Below are 22,933 nucleotides of genomic sequence, written 5' to 3' on the forward strand. Positions count from 1 at the left end.
AGAAAAATCCTGGAATGTTTTCCTCAAAAAACATAATTTCTGCTCGACTGAACAAAGAAAGACATCAACATTTTGTATGACATGGTGGTGAGTAAATTATCTGGATTTTTTTAAGAAAATGGACTAATCCTTTAAATAATGAAATATATGTCAGTGCAAGTGGTTTTCAGTTTGGACAGCTTACATTTATTTTAGTCAATGACTAGTCAAATCCCTGTCTGGAAAATCAGCCCCGTGGGTTTAAATGACATGAGGATGAGTAATTAATTATAAAGTAAAAATTTTCGGTTGAACTGACCCTTTAAAGTATGATCTATCATAATGTAAAAAGACATCAAACAGCTTAAATAATAAAAATATTTCATTAAATAATCCCTTGAATATTAAACAACCAGGGTAAGCTTCATATCTCTGCTTTTAAACCTTATTAAATGTGGGCTGAAAGAAAACCACTGGATTTTATGGCACTTGTTTTTATTTGAATCAGGTCACAGACTTCACATCTCAATTGTATAATAAGCTTATTAAGTTACATTAAAATGTTTTATGAAGTTTGTCCATGATGCTGTCGCACAACAAATCAAACTCTATAAGAAATGATTTAATAAATCTGTACATAAAGAATCTGCAATGCATTTATTTCAAGTACCTGTAAATGATAGGTAGATTTTATCGTCATGTTATCAGATAATTTCCAGTGCTTACATCTACGGAGGGCACAGAAACTATTTTGATTTTGCCCATATAAAGCAAACACAAAAAGCAATAAAAGCTGTCCTTGTCACGCTGCTAAAACATTCAGTCAACAGTTAAAATAATCACAGGCTGTGTGCAAACACAATAGCGTGGGGCACTGACATGGGAGCACAGTTTCGGCTCTCTCAAGGGTGCATAAAAACTCAAATAATATAAACCAAACAGGAGATATTACACAGAACAGCTTTGTTTCAGGAAACTGACCAGTTCAAGCAGAACATTTTTATTTCTGCGCCAACAGCGGAATCAAACTAAATTGGCCAAATTTAAGAATGCATTTTTTTTTACTAAAAATAAATCTTCTGTGGGTGCTTGTGGTCTGCAAAACGATGCCAGGCAGATGTAAATAGTTTGTTCCTGACCCAGCACAAAAGTCCCACCCAAAATGTTTTGGTCCCTAGATTTGACTTGGGTCTTTCCCGTAAATGTAGGTCTATTATTATTTTTGTCCAGACTTCTCAAATCAAGGTATTATTCTTGTCTTTAGCACACACAAAAAAAAACACAGGAGGAGGTACATTCCAAAGACTTAATACTAAGGTAAACATTAAAATAAACCAAGCAAATTACAGTTTTCATACAATTTTCCTCCCAAATGTGACTCCGCCTAAATGTATTGCAGCAGTACAGTCAATGTTTTTATGGTCAACCACACTGAGCCTCCTGTAATTCCTTTAAATGATGCTAACGGCACAGAAATTCATTTTTAAAATGTCATTTTAAAATGGATATTTAAAATAAAATAAGGGCACATGATCGCTCTTTTCTTGAATACTAAACAGATATGAGCTTGTTATCTATTAGTAAGGTGTTTAAAGACAAACGACGCTAAGATTGATAATTTTTCTTTAAAATAAAAGCAGTTTAGCCATTTCATTGACTAAATATCTATAACAAGAAGAAAACAATACCTATCCCTGCTACAGAAGAAGAATGAAGTGTGAGGTATGCCGGCCTGGAGTTTCATAGATCCATTCCTCATGAACATTTTCGGAAACACATTTCTTTATTACATAAGCATCAAATTTGGCTTTAAGATGCTGATTAAGGTGAACAAATCATGACATCAAAAGTCACAAGGGTGAGCCTATATCAAGGACATTTACGCCCCTCTTGAAAGCAAAGGGGGCATTAAATATGGAATAAATAAAATGTAATATACAAGAGAAACGTATGCATGTTGACTTTTTTTAAAAGTGAGGGGACCAGGATGTTCCCTTATAGCAAATCAATGTGCGAGAGAGAATAAAACATAACCATAACAGTGATCAAGTTTAACACTATGATTAACATTGACTGAGAGCAAAGAGGACAAATCAGTCCACAGAGAGCAGAGTCAGGGGGTGTGTCTTATTTATATAGACACAGATATTGTCCAATCAGAGAGTAGAACACGTTTGACCTTTAATGCAGGAAGCGGATACTCATCTTCTGTTCGACATCCACTTTTTCCAACACCTGAGGAGAGGAAACCGAGTGTATTAATGGTAAAGTCCAGTCAGAAATAAAAATCTGTTATTCATCTCATGTTAATTTGGATAACTCCACTTTCATAAAAAAATTACAATAATTTACTCACCCCTATGCAATCCAAGATGTTTATGTTTTTTTTTGTTCAAATAAATAAATTTTTTTTGAGGAAAACATTCTCCATATAATGGACCTCAACACTGAAAAAAATGATTCTGTGCCTTAGTAAATTTAACTTAAAATAAATTATTAAATTCTATTAAAAAATATAAAAAGTAAAAATAACACAAAAAATTTAAGTTAATTCTAAATTAACAAATTATTGAGTAAATTTCACTTAATTTTATTATGTAAAATCCACCCAAATTTGTAAGAAGGAAATTTTGTGTTGAAACTACTCGAATCATTTAAGTAAATATAACCAACTAGGCAGTGGGCTTGTACTTCCCAGCATGCTTTGCATGGGACTGCATTTGGAGAGTAAAATTTGAAATTAAACGCTATTTTTTGTGTTTTTAACAAAAAAGAAAGACTTGTTAGTGTTTCAGGTTAAATTATCTTTGAGATTTAGAAGAGTTTCTGTTTCTGTTTTGAGTTTTGTGGTTACCATCATTCAGAAGAGTGGTGCTTGTGTATAGACAATAGGCGACACGATGAAAATCATGATGTAAGCAATAACTGTGCTTATGCCAGTACTGAGATCTATTGAGTCTCTTCTTACTTGCTCAACATAATGTGGCAGTTAAATGTGAAAAGTTAAATAGAATAAGAGATTAAAAAAACAATTGGATTATCTTAATTTTAGTATGTAGAAATTAAACCATTAAATTGATTTGTTTGCACATGATTAATTTTAGTGTACTGAACTTAAAAAAATTTAGCAAATTCTACACAAAATAATTATGAATAAAATTAATCTGAAATTACATGTAAAATATAAGTACACTCAATTGATAAATTATAAGTACACTCAACTTAAAAAATATATCTGGAGTTAGATAAATTAATTGTGTGCATCTTCTTGTCATAATAAAATTAAGTAAATTCAACATAACATTTTTTTCAGTGAATGGTTTGCAGTTTCGATGCAGCTTAAACGGGCTCTAAACGATCCCAAACAAGGCATAACGTTTTTATTTAGGGAAACGATCGTAATTGTTGCCCAAAAAAAAATATACATAAGATTGACAGGGTGAGATCCTGGCGCATTACAAAGTTGTGGTTTTGGGTGAAAATTACATTTGTTTTGCTAGATAAGACCCTTATGCCTCATTTAGAGCCCTTTGATGTTGAATTGAAACTGTTGAGGTCCCCAAAGTCCACTATATGGAGAAAAATCCAGTTTTTCTCAAAAAACTTAATTTCATCTAGACCAAACAAGAATGACATAAACATCTTTGATGACATGGGGGAAAAGAAATGATCTGAATTTTTTATGAAAGTTGAATAATCTTTTAATCTTGTATTACAATAATATTTGCATTTGGCAGATGTTTTTATCCAAAGTGACTTACAGTGCATTACAAGCAGGGCTTGACATTAACACCCACCAACCCGCCAAATATGGGTAGAGTTCAGTTGTGGCGGGTAACTAGCCACTTTGGGTTGAATATAATTTTGAAATTGTAGTTTTCTTTAAAGCCATGTAAAATAATTAACACTGTGCGGTGCGACGCTACGAAACCACAACTCCCATGAGCACTCCCTGCACCAAGTTGAAGGTTTTTTTTTTTACCATGGAGAGCTCCAGCGCTGATGGATTTGTGAAAGCACAGGACGCAGTCTGAGTGCACACACGCACACTTTGCGCAAGTGGAAAGATATGCGATGGCATTAAAGGCATTTAAAGTGTGTGCTTTGAGCGAGAGAAATTCATGGAGATCTAAGCAGATAAGAGCAAATTAAACTTTAAAGAGAGGGATACACACATCATACTGTGCTTCTGTACTCTTACCCAACATGCCCCCTTGACATGTGTCAGTAAATTAGCGCCTTAAATGAAGTCTTAAATCACTTTTAACAGAAACCATAATCAAGCTTATGAAATACAAACTGCATAAACAAGTTGACAATAACATTCATGTTCTGACTGAGCAGTGTTTACTGCTGTAGCTAATACAATTAAATTGTTTGTCTAGTTTTGTGTGAATGTGTTTATCTTTCCAGTTAATCCTTCACACCCCTGCAACCGCTTTTATTACATTCACTAGAAGCTATATGCCTTAAGGGCGATTTATAGTCGTGCGTAGGTCCTACGGCGTAGCCGCGACGGCGTAGGTTCCACGTCGGTTTTCATTTATACTTTTGCATCGCCGTCCACGTCGACGTGCAAGCACACCCGCAGACCGCTGGGAGGCGGTAATCACGCGTGTAACCACAGTAGCAGCAGCAGAAGTCACAGAAGAAAAAGCTAAGCAAGTTAACCCACAAACGAAGAAGAAACAGCAACTTGTTGTGTATAATTTTAAAAGACCAGCAATGATGGAAGTAAATAAACAGCGACTTTTGATGCAGTTTGAGTTAAATCACTCCTCAACTTGTCTCATCTTTGTTTTCACCATCACAAACGGAAATACCTATGATGCAGTTTTTTTTACCTGACGGGAGGGGTTCTGGTGGACCAATCACAGCGCTTGCGGTCCACGTAGATCTGACGCGCTGTTAAAATTTTTGTGAGGTGCGCATCAGGCTACGCAGAGCTACGGATAGCCGCGTAGGACCTACGCACGACTATAAAACGCCCTTAACTTCACTGCAAAAAATGACTTTCTTACTTAGTATTTTTGTCTGGCTTTCAGTATAAATATGAAAAAAATTCTTAAATCAAGCTGTATTTTCTTGACGGACAGACTGTTTTTCACACTGCAAAAAAAGTTTTTAAAGAAAAAGTTTTCTTAGTATTTTTGTCTTGTTTTCAGTAAAAATATCTAAAAATTCTTAAATTAAAGGGATAGTTCGGCCAAAAATGATATTAAACCCATGATTTACTCACCCCCAAGCTGTCCAAGTTGCATATGTCCATCGTTTTTCAGACAAACACATTTTCGGATATTTTAGAAAATATTTTAGATCTTTCAGTTGATTAAATGTAATGTTACGGGGTCCAGCCATAGTCAACGACCTTCAAGTCCAAAAAAAAGTGCGTCCATCCTTCACAAAATAAATCCAAACGGCTTCAGGATGATAAACAAAGGTCTTCTGAGGGTAATCCGTGCGGTGTTGTTGTAGAAATATCCATATTTAAAATTTTATTAATGTAATTGACTACCTTCCGGTAGCGTCGCCATCTTTAGTCTCCTCTGTATTCAGGAGAGAGTATTAGCGTAGTGTACGCACTTTTCTTAGTGACGTATGACAACTTCGGAGGGCGGGGGGACAGAGCAGCAGCAGTACGCTGCGTAAGCTCTCATCCTAAATGCGGATGAGACTTAGATGGCGGCGCTACCGGAAGGTAGTTGATTACGTTAATACAATTTTTAATATGGATATTTCTACAACACCACCGCACGGATTACCCTCAGAAGACATTTGTTTATCATCCTGGAGCCGTTTGGATTTAATTTGTGAAGGATGGATGCACTTTTTTTGGACTTGAAGGTCGTGGACTATGGGTGGACCCCGTAACATTACATTTAATCAACTGAAAGATCTAAAACATTTTCTAAAATATCCGAAAATGTGTTTGTCTGAAAAACGATGGACATATGCAACTCGGACAGCTTGGGGGTGAGTAAATCATGGGTTTAATATCGTTTTTGGCCGAAGTATCCCTTTAAGATGCTTTTTCTTGATGAGCAAAATGACCTAAGAGAATAAATCAAGTTTTTAGACCAAAAATGTAAAATTTAAGTGATTTTGTGCATCAAACAAGCAAAAAAATCTGCCAATGGGGTAAGCCAAAAAATCTTGAAAAATTTTCTTAAACACTAAATTCAAGAACAATTCAAGAAAAATTCAAAAGAAAAATTAGCTTACCCTATTGGTAGATTTTTTCGCTTGTTTTATGCACTTAAATTTGATATTTTTGGTCTAAAAACTAGACTTATTTTCTTGGGTCGTTTTGCTCATCAAGAAAAAGCATCTTAATTTAAGAATTTTTAGATATTTTTACTGAAAACAAGACAAAAATACTACGATTTTTAAAGTGTGAGTCTCATTTTGGGTGTCAATCTTTAAAAAGTAATTTTAGCATGCCAAAGTCATGTATTTTTCCAATAACAAAGTTGTGGCTAAATTTGGAAAACCACTGGCCACTGTGGCTGGTGAGCAAAAAAGTTAAAGTCAAGCCATGATTATAAGGTATATATTTTATTATTATTTGTGTTCCCTGAGATCGAACTTACAACCTTTTGCGCAAATGCAATGCAATACTCTACCACTGAGCTACAGGTATGCTATTATTTTATCATTTAAACACAAAAGGAGGTATTAAATGAATTAGCAGAATTAACGAGTGGTTTTAAATAAGATCTTGCTTAGGGATGCGCGATAATTTGCATGCGATATCATGCGCATCTCGTCAGTAAAGCCAGTTCCTCGATAAGTAGTAAATCGCCATCAGCTGCTATTCAGATGGAGCGGCATTTACTACACAAAAGCCGTAGTTCACTGACAAGCTGGGCCATATCAAGGCATGTATATTGCAACCAGCTTTACTGACAAAATGCGCATGATATTGCATGCAAATTATTGCACATCCCTTATCTTGCTTTAACACGATCGTCTCGGTTACGTATGTAACCCTCGTTCCCTGAAGGAGGGAACGGAGACGTCACGTCGTGACCGACGAATTGGGAACTCGCTTAGAGAGACCAATCTGCTTCGAATACTACTAAAACGCCAATGAACTTGGCATTGAGATATTTGCATAATGCTGGCGCCGCCCCGCCAGGTGCGTATATAAGCAGCAGGTGCAAATGAGGAAATTAGCTTCTTTTTCGCTGAGAAAGCCGGAAAGTGTGACCGGCCGTAACAGCAGGTGGCAGCACCTGTGGCGACGGGACGTGACGTCTCCGTTCCCTCCTTCAGGGAACGAGGGTTACATACGTAACCGAGACGTTCCCTTTCAGTCGGTCACTACGACGTCACGTCGTGACCGACGAATTGGGAATCCCTACCAAAACGCCACTAGGGGCTGACCTCTTCCAGTGTCTGCGTAAAGCCCTCCGGTTCCACTTAAGGATAAGGAGAATTAGGTTTTAAGGCAGAAGGCCGGGCACTAGATGTTCCTTTAACCCCACAGTAGTGCCAGCGACTGGGAAGCGCCCTATCTGAGCGGTATAGGGACGCTGCGGAAGCCACCGCCCCGTTAAGGGCTATTGGTGGGCGAAAGTCAACCGTAGTTGAGGTATAAATGACAGCCGTGGCTGTGTAAGCAAAGCAGTGCTCTGCTAAGGGAAACGTGGGCTAGTAGGATTAACCCCACGGAAAAATACTCACAATGGAACCCGGTGGGACACAATGTGGAGCCCGAGCCAACACGTAGGTTCGCGAGGATGCAGCTAGTGAAGGCTGACAGCCAATGCTCCGCAACAAAGGCTGCCAAGGCAGCGGAGGAAGAACAATTCAAACCATTACGCATTTTTGTTCTGAAGGCCTTCCATACTGACACAATTTATGAATCATCAGTTGGAGGCTGCAAGCCGACCTGTGAGACTGTTCTCCGTGCTCCCCCTGGTGAGGAAAGAACACGAGAGGATACAGGCTCAATACGAACACTGTAAAATCTAATGAACGTATTAGGTGTCGCCCAACCAGCAGCTCTACAGATGTCTGTTAGCGAGGAACCACGAGCTAGAGCCCAAGATGAGGCAACGCTCCGTGTGGAGTGCGCTCTCAAATTAAAGGGGCAAGGAATACCCTGAAGATTATAAGCCAGGGCGATAGTATCAACTATCCAATGAGACATCCTCTGCTTAGTGACAGCTTTCCCTTTCTGCTGGCCACCATAACAAACAAAGAGCTGGTCTGAGGTCCTGAGGCTTTGCGTGCGATCCACGTAGAGGCGCAGTGCGCGTACGGGGCACAACAAAGCCATGGTTGGGTCTGCGTCCTCCGGGGGCAGCGCTTGCAAGCTCACCACCTGGTCTCTGAAAGGAGTGGTGGGAACTTTGGGCACGTAGCCTGGTCTGGGCCTCAATGTTACACTCGAGGCAGCAGGACCAAACTGAAGGCACGAGTCGTCAACAGAGAATGCATGTAAATCCCCTACTCTCTTCACTGAGGCCAATGCTAGCAGGGTCAGAGCTTTCATTGATAAAAGCTTCAGACTCGCAGACTGCAAAGGCTCGAACGGGGGGGCCTGAAGGGCTTTCAGCACCATGGACAGGTCCCAGGGAGGAATAGAAGGAGGGCGCGAGGGGTTTAGCCTGCGAGCGCCTCTTAGAAATCTAACAACCAAATCATGCTGGCCAACTGTTCTGCCGTTAATAAGTGAGTGATGAGCAGAAATAGCGGCGATATCAACTTTAATGGTGGAGGGTGACAGCCTACCGTCTAACCTATGTTGAAGATATAAAAGCACGGTGTTAATAGGGCATTCTCTGGGGTCCTCGCGTTGCGAAGAGCACCAGGTGACGAAAAGGTTCCATTTAAACGCGTAAGCCCGTCTCGTAGACGGAGCTCGTGCCGCGTTGATTGTGTTAGATACCGTTTGTGGTAAATCACCTAAACCTTGCGCGCGCTCAACGACCATACATGGAGATCCCACAGGTCGGGGCGCGGGTGCCATAATGTGCCCCCTCCTTGAGAAAGAAGGTCCTTCCTCAGGGGAATCCGCCAGGGAGGGGCTGTCGCGAGGAGCATTAGCTCTGGAAACCAATTCTTGCTCGTCCAATATGGGGCGATCAGTAAAAGGCTCTCCTCGTCCTGCCTGACCTTGCACAGTGTCTGTGCGATTAAGCTCACTGGGGGGAATGCGTATTTGCGCATCCCCTGAGGCCAGCTGTGTGCCAATGCGTCCACGCCGAGGCTGCCCTCGGTTAGTGAATAAAACAGGCGACAGTGGGTATCGTCCGGCGACGCAAACAGATCTATCTGCGCACGACCGAACTTCTTCCAAATTAGCTGGACCGTCTGGGGGTGGAGTCGCCATTCGCCGGGGCGCGCAGCTCGAGAAAGCGCGTCCGCTGCTGTATTGAGCGAGCCCGGAATGTGAATGGCACGAAGGGACCTCAGATGCTTCTGACTCCAAAGGAGGAGATGACGAGCGAGATGCGACAGGTGACGGGAGCGCAAACCGCCTTGACGGTTGATATACGCAACGGTCGCAGTGTTGTCGGTGCGTACTAGTACATCCTTCCCTCGCAGCTCCGTAGCGAAGCGTACGAGTCCCAGATATACTGCCCACAACTCTCGGCAATTGATATGCCAGTGCAACTGGGGTGCTGTCCACACCCCTGAAGCTGTAAGCTCGTCGTACGTGGCACCCCAGCCCGTGTCGGACGCATCTGTGTGTACAACAGCATGCTGAGCGATCTGTCTCATGGACACACCGGACCTGAGAAACGCGGGGTCCGACCACGGGGGGAATGTTAGGCGACACGCAGGTGTAATGGTTACACGATGGATGCCGGCGCGCCACGCTCTCCTCGGGACTCGATCGTGAAGCCAACGCTGAAGCGGTCTCATATGGAGCAGTCCGAGCGGTGTCACGGCCGCTGCTGCAGCCATATGCCCCAGGAGCTTTTGAAATTGTTTCAGCGGGACCGCATTCTTCCCTCGGAATGAACCGAGGCAAGTCAGAATTGACTGGACGCGCTCTTCTGTCAAACGCGCCGATAAATCGATCGAGTCCAGTTCCATCCCGAGAAAAGAGATCCTCTGCGTGGGGCAGAGTTTGCTCTTTTCCCAGTTGACCCGAAGACCCAAACGGGCGAGATGCCGAAGCGTTAAATCTCTGTGCTCGCACAGCGTCCGTCGAGAATGCGCTATTATAAGCCAATCGTCGAGGTAAGCCAATATGCGAACGCCGCTCTCTCTGAGGGGTTTTAACGCCGCCTCGACTACTTTTGTGAACACACGGGGAGAGAGGGATAGCCCGAACGGTAAAACTTTGTACTGGTATGCCCGTCCCTCGAACGCAAACCGGAGAAACGGTCTGTGACGAGGGATTATGGACACATGAAAGTACGCGTCTTTCAGGTCTATTGCCGCAAACCAATCTTGGGGGCGAATTGAATTGAATATTTGCTTCGGTGTTATCATCCTGAAGGACCTCTTCTGCAGAGATTTGTTCAGAACGCGCAAATCCAAGATCGGTCGCAACCCACCGCCTTTTTTGGGTACTATAAAATACGGGCTGTAGAAGCCCGATCTCATCTCGGTTGGAGGGACCGGCTCGATCGCGTCCTTCGCCAACAGGACTTCGACCTCTGCACGCAGTACGTGTGCATCGGACGCTTTCACCGTGGTGAAACGAATGCCCGAGAATTTGGGTGTGTGCCGGATGAATTGAATTTCGTAACCGAGGCGAACAGTGCGTAAAACCCAACGAGACGGGCTGGGAAGCTGAAGCCACGCCCCCAGGGACCGTACGAGGGGAATTAACGGCACTGTCGGGGTACCCGCGGTGGGGCGGCTGAGCGGGACAGGTGGTACTGCCGGTACGTCTGCTGGGACAGCATAAGTATCTACAGTATGTGTGTGTGTGACACTGACCTGAGCCCGCTGAGGGTGACGGTCGTCTGGTCTCCTCAGCGGAGAGCACAGACTCCGAGGAGGGTGCTGGTGGTCCCGTCTCCTCAGCGGAGAGCTGGAACTCCTCAGAACACCCGCTGGCGATAGAGGAGAGGGAGGAAGAGCATATGAATGCCCGCTCACATCTCTCTCGATCCTCTGAAGACCTGGAGAAGGAATAGGAATGCACTCTTTTTGTGGTTTTGTGGGTGCCGGCTGAGAAGCCGGCGGAACAGAAACAAAAGGAAACCAAAGATTCTCCACCCGGCCCTCTACCGGTGGAGGGAGCGATGCCATCACCGTCTCCCGTAGAGTGATCCCATCCCAATCCAGGTCGCCCGTCTCAGGGCCGCTTCGTCTTCCGTTTACCACGGGAAGCGGGTGGGGCGGGCGGGGCGGGCTGTCGACGGCTGTTCCCCCTCCGTGGCCTGGAAGATGTTCTAGTGGGGGGGGCGGAGGCAGCCGCCGCAGGGCGCCCTCGGCGAGGAGCAGACGGGCCCGCCGGCGCTGGAGGGCGAGATGCAGGTCGCTTGCGCCGGGGCATGATCTGTGCGATCGCCTCTGTCTGCTTCTGGGCGGCGGAGAACTGCTGGGCAAAAGACTCCACCGACTCACCGAAGAGGCCAGCCTGTGACACTGGAGCGTCCAAAAACTTGTTCTTGTCCGCTTCCGACATGTCAGCCAGACATAGCCATAAGTGGCGTTCCTGGACCACCATCGTGGACATGGCACGACCAATCGCCTGCGCTGTCACCTTCGTAGCGCGAAGAGCCAGGTCAGTGGCAGCCCGGAGCTCCGAAAGGACAGGCGAGTCGTGTCCTCCCTCGTGCAGATCCCTCAAGGCTTTGGCTTGGTGAACCTGCAGCAACGCCATTGCGTGCAGGGCTGAGGCCGCCTCTCCACATGCCTGGTGGGCAGCGCCCGTTAAACCGGAGGACTGTCTGCAGGCACGAGAGGGGAGGGTTGGGCGGTCCTTCCAAGAGGGAGCGTGGGCCGGACACAGTTGCATCGCGACCGCACGCTCCACGGGAGGGATCCCCGTGTAACCCTTAGCGGCTCCGCTGGTGAGGGAGGTGAGGGGGGAGGGCTGAAACGGCCGTAATCTCATGGAAAACGGCGACTTCCAGGTTCTAGTCAGCTCCTCGTGCACCTCGGGGAAGAAAGGCACCGGTGGAGAGGGTTGTGAAACCCGGGCAGCTCCAAAGAACCAATCATCCAGGCGGGACGGTTCGGGCTGAGGGGGGGGAACCCACTCTAACCCTACGGTCTCCGCCGCTCGAGCGAGCACGGCCACCATCTCTGGATCGAACTCCGGCGTCCCAACCCGACCAGAGGGAGGAAGGGCGTCGGGGTCCACGTCAGGGGGAGGAGGCCCACCCTCGGATGCTGCGGCGTCGGTGGACCCGGAGGGCGGCACGATGGATTCTAGAGACATCGTAGAACACGACGCTGAAGTCTCCATCGGCACATCAACCGGCTGTGGATGAGGAGGCTGAGAGCCTGAGGACGAATCCCCCGCTCGGCTCAGCACAGTGATGCGCAGGTCGTCTTTTGAGAGCTTCACAGCCGCACCGTGGCGGCGTTCAGCACTCGCATGACGAGGGTTGCGTTTTTCCCGGAGGAAAGACAACCGTCTGCGCAAATCCACAAGGGACATGTTCTCGCAGTGAGAACACTTACCCCCAGCGAACGCTGCCTCTGCGTGCTCGATGCCCAAACACGAAAGACAACGCTCGTGACCGTCCTTCGGACCCATGTATTTGCCGCACCCAAGATCGCACGGACGAAAAGCCATCCTGAAAAGGACGCTGATGTCCGGATATACGAGAGAGTGGCTGCCTTTAACAAGGCACAAAGCTCTCTCGTATCACTCTTTTAGGGAAATTCACTCAGATGCTTAGTTGATGAGCGCACAGGAAGGCAACGCACACACAAAACTCAAAACAAAATAAAGATGTAGAGTCGTGGAATTAAGCGAAGCGTCCGCTGTGGTACTGCTAGTCCAACCAACTTCAGCAATCGAATCCCACCAGAGTAGAGTAGCTTCTCAGTAGCAGATACTGCCGGCTTTCGAAGCGATAAAAAGCTAATTTCCTCATTTGCACCTGCTGCTTATATACGCACCTGGCGGGGCGGCGCCAGCATTATGCAAATATCTCAATGCCAAGTTCATTGGCGTTTTAGTAGTATTCGAAGCAGATTGGTCTCTCTAAGCGAGTTCCCAATTCGTCGGTCACGACGTGACGTCGTAGTGACCGACTGAAAGGGAACTTAAGATATTTTCATGTTTTAATCTACCACATAAAACACATCAGTAATACCCTCACTGCTAACTTCTTAAAGTTTTAACAAGTCTTTAAAAAGGGTGGTTGGTAATGCTAACAAGTTGCTACATAAGACTACAGACATTGCAAGGAACTTTAAAAGTCATCATGCATAAAAATATACAAAGGGTGCAACAATGCAACATGTTAGCAAGGCAAAAGGGCATGGGTTCAAGCCCAGTGAACATGCATACTTAAGCAATATTGCTCGAGTAGGAGTGTGATATAGTCAGAGCTATACCACACGACTCCGAGAGCGATATTGCTTTTATACAACAGTTCGACGGCACACGTTTGAAAAAAGAAAACTAGAAAACAATTTTTTTTACAATTATTTTAAAAGCCTCTTTGTTTGGGAACTACTTCTTCCGCCACTGATTTGAGGGCGGCCAGAATGACAGGTAACACTTTCGGCTGCTTTGAATCTCATAATAACTCAATGGACGAATTAGCCGTTTCTTTATATTACCGTTTCTTGGTCACAAAGTGTAGTTTTAAGATTAGTTCAGTCGAGAATGAATATGTATTATATTTAAATCTGCAGTCGATTAGTAAAGATAGCGCCTCCTTGAACGTTTGCTTAGTGAGATTCGGTACGAGAACCAGAGCATGAGCGGACGTCAGTGTTCACTCGCCCCGCTGACCACCGCCCTCTCTGGGCTACATCTCTGACACGGATTCCCTGGGTCTGATGTTGGCCCTGTCTGTGTTTGATGGTCAAAAATGAGATCAAATCAGCAGTATTTGGTGTCATGATCAAACTATTACTTGTTTTTTTTTATTCATATTTAGTGTCTTTTGTGTTGTTATTGTTTTGGCGCGAGGTAAAAGTTATGAAACTTTACTTATATAATGTTACTATTGCTTTCCCAATTATTCTTAACGCGATACGAGCACTCGATTATTATTATTAAACTTTGTTCTTGTCAGTACTATATAAGGTCAGTTTTTTATAAGTGTCAGAGAGATGTTGTTGCATGCTGCTTATAAATATATCAGTGGCAACATGTTTTAATTGTCACGTCACGATAAAATAAATGATCAATGTCCACATTTAAAAGCTGCAGTGCTTACCTGCAGTTCCACGGTGTTTTCGCGTTCTGAGAAGAGATATCGCTCCAGAAAAACTGAGTGTTTACATTCCTCTTTCCAAGTGTTAATCGTCCACACGATGTGACAAGACATTACTCCCATTAAGTTTAACGTAACATCCAAGAGCGTTGATCTTTGACGGAATAGTCGCTTCCGATTGGGATTCCCAGACTGATTTACGAGCTAGTGAACTAATGAGACACACGGAGAGTGTTTAAAAATAGCGCGTCTGTGTTTGTCCGTGTGTGCGTGCAGTTTTTCCATTCAGAGATGAGCCTGTTTAAAGGACCTCCATTCACTAGGTGGCGGAATGATACGAAAGGTGAAGCGGTTACTGTGCCGTTATCAGTAGAATATTGCAAAGCTCTTAGCCAATCAGATTCGAGAACCAGAAAGAACTGTTGTATAATGATTAATAATGTATTCGTTGTGATGCACTTATGTAACTTTTTACGTAAGTGCACCTACAAAAATACTCTATCCACATTCTTTGCATGGAAAACAAAACTTTAGACATTTCATGTGGTTGAAACAAAATGCATGTGAGTCTACAACAGAAGTTTCATTTTAAATCATGTTGTTCTTAAGGCATTACCTTTGTGAATTCACTAAAGGAAATATTCATGTCTCCATTAGTATCAGCTTCCTGGATAGTCCTGTCTGCGATGCTGCCCAGCTGCTCATCAGAAATATTTACTCCTACCATCATTCTCAGCACCTATAAACAGATCAAGTTCAAGGTAACATCATTATGTTGCTAACTGCTGCCCTCTAGTGGATTTGTTTTGGTCAAATCTCTGTGATCTGATATTTAGATCATTTCAGTTTATTTGGTCAACAGAATAACTAACTAATGCATGAAAAATATATAGTTTATTATTACTAGACTAGAGTTCAGAATCCGTATATCTTTAACCAAACATTCTATGGATACTAGTAATCCATAACACAACCAAACAACTGACCACTCATCCAGAAATGTCTCAGCAATGTCCTGATTAACGTCAGTCTATTAAATAAGCAACAAGATTAAATACTTATAACTACTGCTTGAAATAAGCAGGAAAAATATAAACCAAGTCATTTAGTTTATTATTACTAGACTCACTAGAGTCAATAAACAACTTTCAGCACTTAAATATTCCTCAGTGAGGACCATTCACTATTTACCCTCATCGAGAAAATCTTGTGTTACTGAAATGACTCAGCAATTTCTAACAATAGATCTTCTGTCTAATGCAAGACTGTGAATAGTTTCAGGTGACAAAGTTTGTATTCAGGTGACAAAAGCAGGTGAGTCACAGGGTTGTACAGAGCGTTCTCTGTCTCTTACACAGAAAAGCTCTGTTGTGTATCCTTAAACATGAATCTCACCTGTAGCAGTTCATCTCTGGAGATCTTATCGTCTCTGTCCAGGTCATATAAACGGAAAGCAACTGGAAGGAAATAGGAACAAACCGAAACATTAAGGAAAACATTTACTGTACATGCACAGTGTTATGCTTAACTCTTTCCATGCCATTGACAAGTTATGTTGTCAAGTAAGAGAAAATGTTTCCCTGCCAATGACAATTTTTAAGGAAATCCATATTATCAAATAGGTGGTAATCTTACCCAACTTATGAAACATTAAGGCATCCACTGATCCAACAGCAGTAAAAACTCTGGGTATGTTTTGATCATTGCTCTGAATCTAATATCTAACAAAATCATTTACAAAAATGCAATTATCTCAACATTTTGCTCAAAATTTTGTCTTTTTGAAGAAACCTAACCCATATTTGAGAGGTGATAAAAGAGAAGAAATTAACGTAGGATGAAACACTGCTTTTGAAAGCAGTGGGTCTGTTTTTTCATTTGATATATTGTTTGTTTATATATTTAACCCTGGAGAACCCACGGGTCAAATTTGGCCAATGTTAATTGATGCTAAGAGAAGGGTTCTTTCATTTTCTGAAAGGCATTTCTGTGAAAATCATACAAAAATGCTGGCGCTGGCTGACAACTTTTTTTTAAATGCTGGCGAGGAAAGAGTTAATAAACCAATAAGGTGTAAGGTCGTGTAAATGCATAAAAAGTTTTCTTAAAAAAAAAACTCCAACTTTTTTTGAAAATAGATCTCCGGGTCTGGCGGTACCACTTTTAGCATAATCCATTGAATCTGATTAGTCCATTAGCATCGCGCTCAAAAATAACCAAAGAGTTTCAATATTTTTCCTATTTAAAACTTGACTCTTCTGTAGTTACATCGTGTACTAAGACCGATGGAAAAATATAAGATGTGATTTTCTAGGCAGATATGGCTAGGAACTATACTCTCATTCTGATGTAATAATCAAGGACTTTGCTGCTGTAACATGGCTGCCGAAAGCGCAATGAAATTACGCAGAGCCCGAGAACAGTTCTCTGCTATTGAAAGTTACCAAGGAGCCTATTTTTAACATCAATGATATTATCAATGTGCCTTTTTATCCTATGTTAAAAAGTGGAGTGTCCCTTTAAATCGCAGAAAGATCATAAACTGCTAAAGCGAAATTTGGTAGTTTTCTGAAATTACCCAGACTTTGTGCTAAATGAAAATGCCTTAACCGACATTCTCGCAATTTATCTTCTAAAGTAATGCACGCTGCATTAGTAAGTCTGCATTAGACTCGTGCAGTTGATAGAGAAAACGTGTGTTAGGTTCTGCAGACATAAGAAGAGATACAGTAGATGCAGCTTTTGACAGATTTTCACTAACTTTTAAATGACTAGGCCATGATGTCACTGTCTGTGAGAATCTGACAAATCTCTAAATCCTGCGTAAATGCAGTTTTCTGCGCTAGTGGTTTATTCATTACCATGCATAGGCTTAAAAACAGGTTTCCATAATACGCTTTTGATAGATAACCGCTTATTTCGTGGATGTAAATGTTCACAAGAACCTACAGTCAAAGGCTCATAGAGTAAATAAAGATTAAAAGTTGCTGTTGATTCAAGCAGCTTGTGGACTAATAGAAGTTTAATATAAACAAGGTTATTTAGATAAGGGATATGATCATTTTAAGCCCTTTGTACCTTTTGGAAAACTACATTTTGCCTTCTATGAAGATACTGTAGCTTAGAAATAAATAGTTATATAGCATCAGTTATGATACGACACATATGAGATATATCAATGTGCAGTAGACTAGGTCATTTTATTAATTTTTTTATCTTTAATTGATACAATGTATTTGTATTACCTGTTATATGAACGCAGTATGGCACTTGGAGCCGCGCTACTGTACACTGTAAAAACTAAAACGGTTGCAAGACCTGGAGCACTTGATGTTAACGTGAAATGTTTGGGCTGAACTCACAGAGTAGTTTGTTCATCCTGCTGTTGAGTGGCTCGCTTGTAGTCGGGTCTTTGTTCTTCTCGTTGTCCTCTACGGGACGGAAATGTGCCAGAGTTCGCATGAAACCCCGGAAATTTACCTGATCCTCACTGAGAAGCACGAGAAACAGCAATGAGAAACAATACTTGCAAAGATAAAAGGGAAACACAATAGATTGGAGAATATATATGAATCTAATGCCGCTTTTCCATCTGATAGTATGGCATGGTATGGCTCGGTACTGCACACGTTTGAGGGGTTTTCCACTGTGTATAGTACTTAGTACCTAATACTTTTTTTGAGTACCACCATGGTTGAGTTTCCAAGCGAGTCGTACCGATACTAAAGTGGGACGTCTAACACTGCACACCACTGACTGGTCAGAGGGAATCATCACCAGCAGCGTCACTGCTAAATACAAGATAACCCTCATGCACAAACTAAGTAATGTCGTTATCTGTACTTTGTTGTACAACTTCCCAAACTCCCTTCAAGCGGTGAAAAATTACGACTTTATTCAGCATTGTCTTCTCTTCTGCGTCTGTTGTGAAGTGCAAGCGCGAGACTAAAGTCGTGTGACTGCAGTGACGCTGATGACGTGTTATCCTCAAACGTACAGCGTGCGTCTCCCTCAGACTGTAAACGAAACCCGGGCGCACCAGATAACACGTCAGCCGCGTCACTGCAGTCAAGTGACTTTAGTCTCGCACATTCGCTTCACAACAGATGCAGAAGAGAAGACAATGCTGAATAAAGTCGAATTTTTTGTTATTTTGGGACCAAAATTTATTTTTGATGTTTCAACGCATTCTAACTGACCCACTAATGTCACATGGACTACTTTGATGATGTTTTTATTACCTTTCTGGACATGGACCGTATACCGTATGTAGATTTTCAATGAAGGATTAAGAAGCTCTCGGACTAAATATAAAAAAAATAAATTAAATCTTAAACTGTATTCAGAAGATGAACGGAGGTCTTATGAGTTTGAAATGACATGAGGGTGAGTCATTAATGACATTATTTTCATTTTTGGGTGAACAAACCCTTTAAGCGTTAGTGAAGCGGGACTAAACTCCAATGAGAAAAAAGCAAACCGAGCCAAAGTAAAGCTAGCTGAGCCGCATCGTACCATATACAATAGTAAAGTGAATTATAACACAATAACCCACAATGTTTAACACGGCCGTGGCTATCATTGATAAAACTAAAGCAGCTGAATGGATAGGAAAACCCTAAAAAACAACAACAGAGATTACTACAGCAAAGAAGTTCTTGTGAAAACAAAAAGTTCCCTGAAAATGGTTTGCGTGCTTTAGACTTAAATGTTTTTGTCAGATATACCCACATAAACATTACTTGACACTACAGAAACACCCAGTGTCATGAACAAACCTCAAGCATCTTTGTCATGCGCTTCTGCCGTCTAATGAAACTCTTACAAAACATAACCACAAACCAGTCACTTCCAGAAACTAACAATTAAACTAACATTAAAAACTGTCCTGTGATGGGCAAACAAAAAGGCAACTAAAAATAAGTAATCTGGAAGTCTTCATGAACTTTACCCAAACAAAAATTACACACAAACTAAACAAGTCTACACAAACCACATACATGACCAAACTATTACAAGAAGAGGTTTCAAAAGTGTTTTGTATTTAAATGTTTCTCACCCTTCTGGGAAGAAGGCATTAATTATCCGATCACCCAGAGGATTTATGGCCAACTCGGGAATCCTCTGAAAGTCTTCTCGGCTAAAGGAGATAGAGATAGATAGAGATAGAGATAGAGATAGAGATAGAGATAGAGAGAGAGAGAGAGAGAGAGAGAGAGAGAGAGAGAGAGAGAGAGAGAGAGAGAGAGAGAGAGAGAGAGAGAGAGAGAGAGAGAGAGAGAGAGAGAGAACTTATCATTATTATTATACATTATAGATTTTTTTCATGCATTTAATTCAAGTGAGACATACTACTATATAGTTTTATAACGATTGTCCTTGTAATAACATTACCTACATTACATATATCTTTTACATAATAAAAGATTATGACGCTTAATACACATGCAATCTGAAGCTTTTAAATGTTTTAACTTTTTAACTAAATGACTAGCTTCCATAAGTTTGTTTCCAGCTCATGACGTAGAAATATATATATATATAACATATATATATAGATATATATAAAAGGCCTTTATTAACCCTTTGGAAGGATGGATGGATTTGTTTGGGCTTCAAATCAGAAGCACCATTTACTCCCATTATAAAGCTTGGAACAGCCAGGACATTTTTTTTAACTCAGATTGTGTTCATCTGAAAAAGATAATCATATATATATATATATATATATATATATATATATATATATATATATATATATATATATATATATATATATATATATATATATATATATATATATATATATATATTTAGGATGGCTTGAGGATGAGTAAATCATAGGGTCATTTTCATTTTTGGCTGAACTATCCCTTTTTAAGGCATGATTTTTGAAAACAGACTCTTTGTTTATGATAACTACTATACAGTGATTTTTCAAGTAACTGTGTGTAATGTGTTACAGTGATGGTAAACAGGAATGCACAGGATGTTCAGAAACTGAAACTATTTGGCTGAAAATAACAAAAAGGCATTTTCGGGGTTTGGCAAATTAAATGCAATCTAATAGCAACCAGCGTAGAGTGAAAGGCACGCATGCTTTTAAAAATGCAGAAAACAAGTCTGCGCAAGAGTGGACGCATTTTAAGGTGTCCAAGAAAGATGTTTTTTTCCGTCTGAATAGCTTTGGTTGCAGAACATTTGGTGAATCCCTAAAATGTTAAAGGACAAGTTCGGTATTTTAGACTTAAAGCCCTGTTTTCAGATTGTTTATGGTCAAATAGAATGGTTTTGACTGAAATTTCGACATTTGCGGCTGTCCTGAGAATTTTCGCGTGTTTGTGTTTCAGCTCAGACCTCTACAATGGGTGTATAGGTGCACTGGAACAATCCTTCCTAAAATGCATTAAACTTTCGTTTACAAAGACGTGAAACTCACCGAGTGGTCAGGGGTGTTCACTGGTATGCTCACACAAAAATCGCTGCAAAAGATGCTTTCCAACAGCTGTTTTAGCATTCGTTGTTAACTTGTGGACCTATTTCCCCAAACGCCTCACACTCGTACATTCTTCCGCTTAGAGCTTGAATAATAGACACTCCAGCCCAGGTGGTGGCGCTAATCTGCCTTTGCCAATTGCAAGAATAGAAACAAAGTTCCCGGCGCGGAGTAATACCGTACCTCACAGCACATCTAATACAAGTCAATGGAGTTGGTAAAAACTACGATAAAACCTGTTGGAATGCGTCTTTTGGAGCGATTTTTGTGTGAGCATACCAGTGAACACCCCTGACCACTTGGTGAGTTTCACGTCTTTGTAAACGAAAGTTTAATGGATTTTAGGAAGGATTGTTCCAGTGCACCATTAAACCCATTGTAGAGGTCTGAGCTGGAACACAAACACGCGAAAATTCTCAGGGCAGCCGAAAATGTCGAAATTTCAGTCAAAACCATTCTATTTCACCATAAACAATCTGAAAACAGGGCTTTAAGTGTAAAATACCGAACTTGTCCTTTAAATATGTATTTCAGTGGAATGGAAGTGGCATATTAAAGCAATAGCCCCAAGAAGCAAGTGGGTTAACAGTGCATTTTATAACAGCTAAGGGGCGTTGTTAGGCACGACATGAAGCGTAACCATTATTTTATAAAACGGTTACTTCATATGCATAGCAGGATTTCTTCAAATAAAACACAGCAAATAAATTGAATTATATTAGTACAAATATTACTCTTCCGCCAAACAAAGTAGTTCCTCAGGATCAAGTGTGTTTGCAACAGAGCGCAGTTCACAACCAACACAGACGCAGCAAAGACACAATGAAAATAGGAGTATACATTTTCATAAATCAACATTCATCTTATTTATATATTAACATTTATATCTTGCAGCTGTTGAAATGTGGATCAAATATGCTTGGAAGCATGCTTAACTCTTTCCCACCCAGTTTTAGTTTAATGCCTAATGTTAAATAAACATACAATACGTCAAATGAAAGAACAGATCCTGCGCTCAAAAAAAAAAAAAAAACGTTTCATCCCATCTTCACATTTGTTCTCTTATCACCTCAAAATTTTTAGCAAAAGCTGAGATAATTCAATTTTTGTGAAGGACTTATTTTAAGAGATCACATTCAGAAATTACACAGAGTTTTGAGTGGTGTTTAAATGCCTCAGTGTTTAAGTTGCGTAAGATCGCCACCTAGTGCATAATAGCGGAAATATGAATTGGGGGAAAAGAATTTTCTCTTAATAACCGTGGGTTCACACCAGCCACGTTTGAGGCTCACATTAGCGTCTACTCAGTCTAGTTTGCCGCGCGTGAAATTCTAGTCATCGAGACATTCACGTGGAAATTTGCATCATGGGAGGGGCTTCTGCTGCTCCCCTCGCTTCCTGTAATCACGTCACTACTAGTGCAAGCTCCTGATTGGTTAACGCGTCACGTTTTTCACCAAAGTTCACACTTTTCAACTCACACGTTTCCCGTGACAACACTCAATTTGCACAATTCGTGCAAACTAGACGCGCGAATGAGGGGGGAAATCGTGTCTACCACGCAACGCTAAACGCCTCATTCGCGCCGCGAGACCTCAAGACGCATAGACTTAACATTGAAATCACTCACGCTTGATGCCTCTACCGTGGCTGGTCTGAACGCAGCCACGAGATAACTCATCAATGGTTATTGACATTTATCTGGATATCGCCATTAATTGTGCAATTGTAAAAAAAATATGATTAAAGACTGGTGTTTTTTTCATAAATCAGTACGCAGCTACAGTTGCGCAGTGATACTTGAGCTATGTAATGTGGTCTGAACCATGGGGTACCGGGGTATTTTATCACAGCTTAGAACCCGTTTCCACAAATCAGAATGAAGGACCACAACTGCCCATTTTATTTTATATTTAATATGATTTTTGGTATTTGGGATCAGGTCACTGAGCTAGTTCAAATCAGCCATTGGGCAGGACTTGTTGCGCATATCTGGCAACCTTGAACAATAATAAGAAAAGTAAATGTCAGTGACCAGATCAAACAATTTGCAGAAGCATTTGACATGTTTGATTTGTTTTATGAGTTACTTCGTCTGTTCTTGAGTTGACATTGGGTCATGCCATGCTTAAAGGACAAG

At 41.7% G+C, this 22,933-nt stretch overlaps 1 protein-coding gene across 1 annotated transcript in view; it reads right to left on the bottom strand.

The window, feature by feature from the left end:
- Positions 1 to 550: 550 nt before the first annotated feature.
- The window catches only part of chp1 (calcineurin-like EF-hand protein 1), a 28,070-nt gene continuing 5,687 nt past the window's right edge, over positions 551 to 22,933 (bottom strand). Inside the window, exons 3-7 of the mRNA XM_065296131.2 lie at positions 19,357 to 19,437; positions 17,660 to 17,787; positions 15,693 to 15,754; positions 14,914 to 15,036; positions 551 to 2,214 (exon numbers count right to left, since the gene is read on the bottom strand). Of these exons, the coding sequence (XP_065152203.1) occupies positions 2,161 to 2,214; positions 14,914 to 15,036; positions 15,693 to 15,754; positions 17,660 to 17,787; positions 19,357 to 19,437 (448 nt within the window). The 3' untranslated portion in view covers positions 551 to 2,160. The remainder of the gene's footprint in view (positions 2,215 to 14,913; positions 15,037 to 15,692; positions 15,755 to 17,659; positions 17,788 to 19,356; positions 19,438 to 22,933) is intronic.

This window comes from Paramisgurnus dabryanus, chromosome 20 (genome assembly GCF_030506205.2).
Source record: "Paramisgurnus dabryanus chromosome 20, PD_genome_1.1, whole genome shotgun sequence".
NCBI classification, from domain to species: domain Eukaryota; kingdom Metazoa; phylum Chordata; class Actinopteri; order Cypriniformes; family Cobitidae; genus Paramisgurnus; species Paramisgurnus dabryanus.